Source organism: Eimeria mitis, genomic scaffold, assembly GCF_000499745.2.
Source record: "Eimeria mitis Houghton genomic scaffold, Emh_scaff2792, whole genome shotgun sequence".
Lineage (NCBI taxonomy): Eukaryota > Apicomplexa > Conoidasida > Eucoccidiorida > Eimeriidae > Eimeria > Eimeria mitis.
Genome location: NW_013571132.1, coordinates 5,860 through 7,292, shown reverse-complemented (window position 1 = coordinate 7,292; position 1,433 = coordinate 5,860). Strand labels below are relative to the sequence as shown.

General features: G+C 51.4%; 1 protein-coding gene across 1 annotated transcript in view; it reads left to right on the top strand.

The window, feature by feature from the left end:
* Positions 1 to 32: 32 nt before the first annotated feature.
* The window catches only part of EMH_0058840 (uncharacterized protein), a gene marked incomplete at both ends in the record, with an annotated part of 3,008 nt that continues 1,607 nt past the window's right edge, over positions 33 to 1,433 (top strand). Inside the window, one exon of the mRNA XM_013497614.1 lies at positions 33 to 1,433. This exon is cut by the window's right edge and continues 560 nt beyond it. Within this exon, the coding sequence (XP_013353068.1) occupies positions 33 to 1,433 (1,401 nt within the window).

Below are 1,433 nucleotides of genomic sequence, written 5' to 3'. Positions count from 1 at the left end.
GCAGCAGCAGCAGAAGAAGCAGAAATATATGAATGCATAGAAACAGAAGTCGACGCGGTGGAGCTGCTGCTACAAAAAACAGAAAAAAAAGAAAAAATAAAAACAGAGGGAGGGCCCCCCCCCCCTCCTTCTTGTCTCAGGCATATCTGCTGCCTCCTGCTGTTTCTGCTGCTGCTGCTGCTGCTGCTGCAGCAGCAGCAGCAGCAACAGATGCTGCTGAAGATGTAGGCCGCGATGGCAGCAGTTCTGCTGCTCCTGCTGCTGCAGTGGATAGAGAAAAAAAAAGAGAAAAAAAAACAAAGACAGAGAAAGAGACAAAAACAAAAACAGAGAAAGAGAGAGAAAAAGAAACAGAGACAGACAAGGAGACAAATATAAAAACAGAGAAAGAGAGAGAAAAAGAAACAGAGACAGACAAGGAGACAAATATAAAAACAGAGACAGAAAAGGAGACAAAAAAGGAGACAGAAGGAGACATGCATGCGCTGCTGTTCCTGCAGCTCTCTAACTGCTGGAGAGAAGAAATAAAAACAGCAAAACGAACGGCGCTGCTGCTGCAGCAAACGCTCCACGAAATACCTAAACCACAAGCAGCAGCAGCAGCAGACAACGAGCAGCAGCAACAGCAGCAGCAACGGCAGCAGCAGCAGCAGCAGCAGCAGCAGCAGCAGCAGCAGCACGAAGAAGAACGAGATCTATCTGCAGCAAATGAGAGCTCTAAGACAAACCTCCACCAGCAGCATTCTGCTGCGCCCTCTTCTTGCCTCCCTCCTCCTGCTGCTGCTGCTGCTGTTGGCACTGCTGCTGCTGCTGCTGCTGGCTCTGCTGCTGCTGCTGCTGCTGCTGCTGCTGTCTCAGATGCAGCTTCAGGCGGTGCCTTCGAGAGCGCTGATCGATGCGCATCTGCGGCGTTGGCATGCACGCAGCAGCAGCAGCAGCAGCAGCAGCAACAGCAGCAACAGCAGCAACAACAGCAGCAGCAGCAACAACAGCAGCAGCAGCAAGATGCAGCAAGCGGGTCGCAGCCACAGGCAGCTGAGGCCCGCGAGGGTTCTTCTGAGGCCCTACCAGCTGCTGCAACAGCAGCAACTGCAGCAGCAACTGCAGCAGCAACTGCAGCAGCAACTGCAGCAGCAATTGCAGCAGCAGCAGCAGCAGCAGCAGCAGATACAGGCGATGAGAGCCTGGAGGAGTTTATAATGAAGGGGAGAAACAAAGAAGATGCAGAAGACATGCAGCAGGCGAGAGAAGAGCTGCAGCAGCTGCAGCAGAGTCTGCGTAGGCTCAAGTCTGAGGCGCTGCTGCAGCAGCAGCAGCAAGAAAAATATCGTATACAGCAGCAGCAGCAGCAGCAGCAACATGAATATAAACTGCAGCAGCTGCAGCAAAAAACTAAAAAAAGAATTATTAAAGAAACTATAAAACACGAAAAA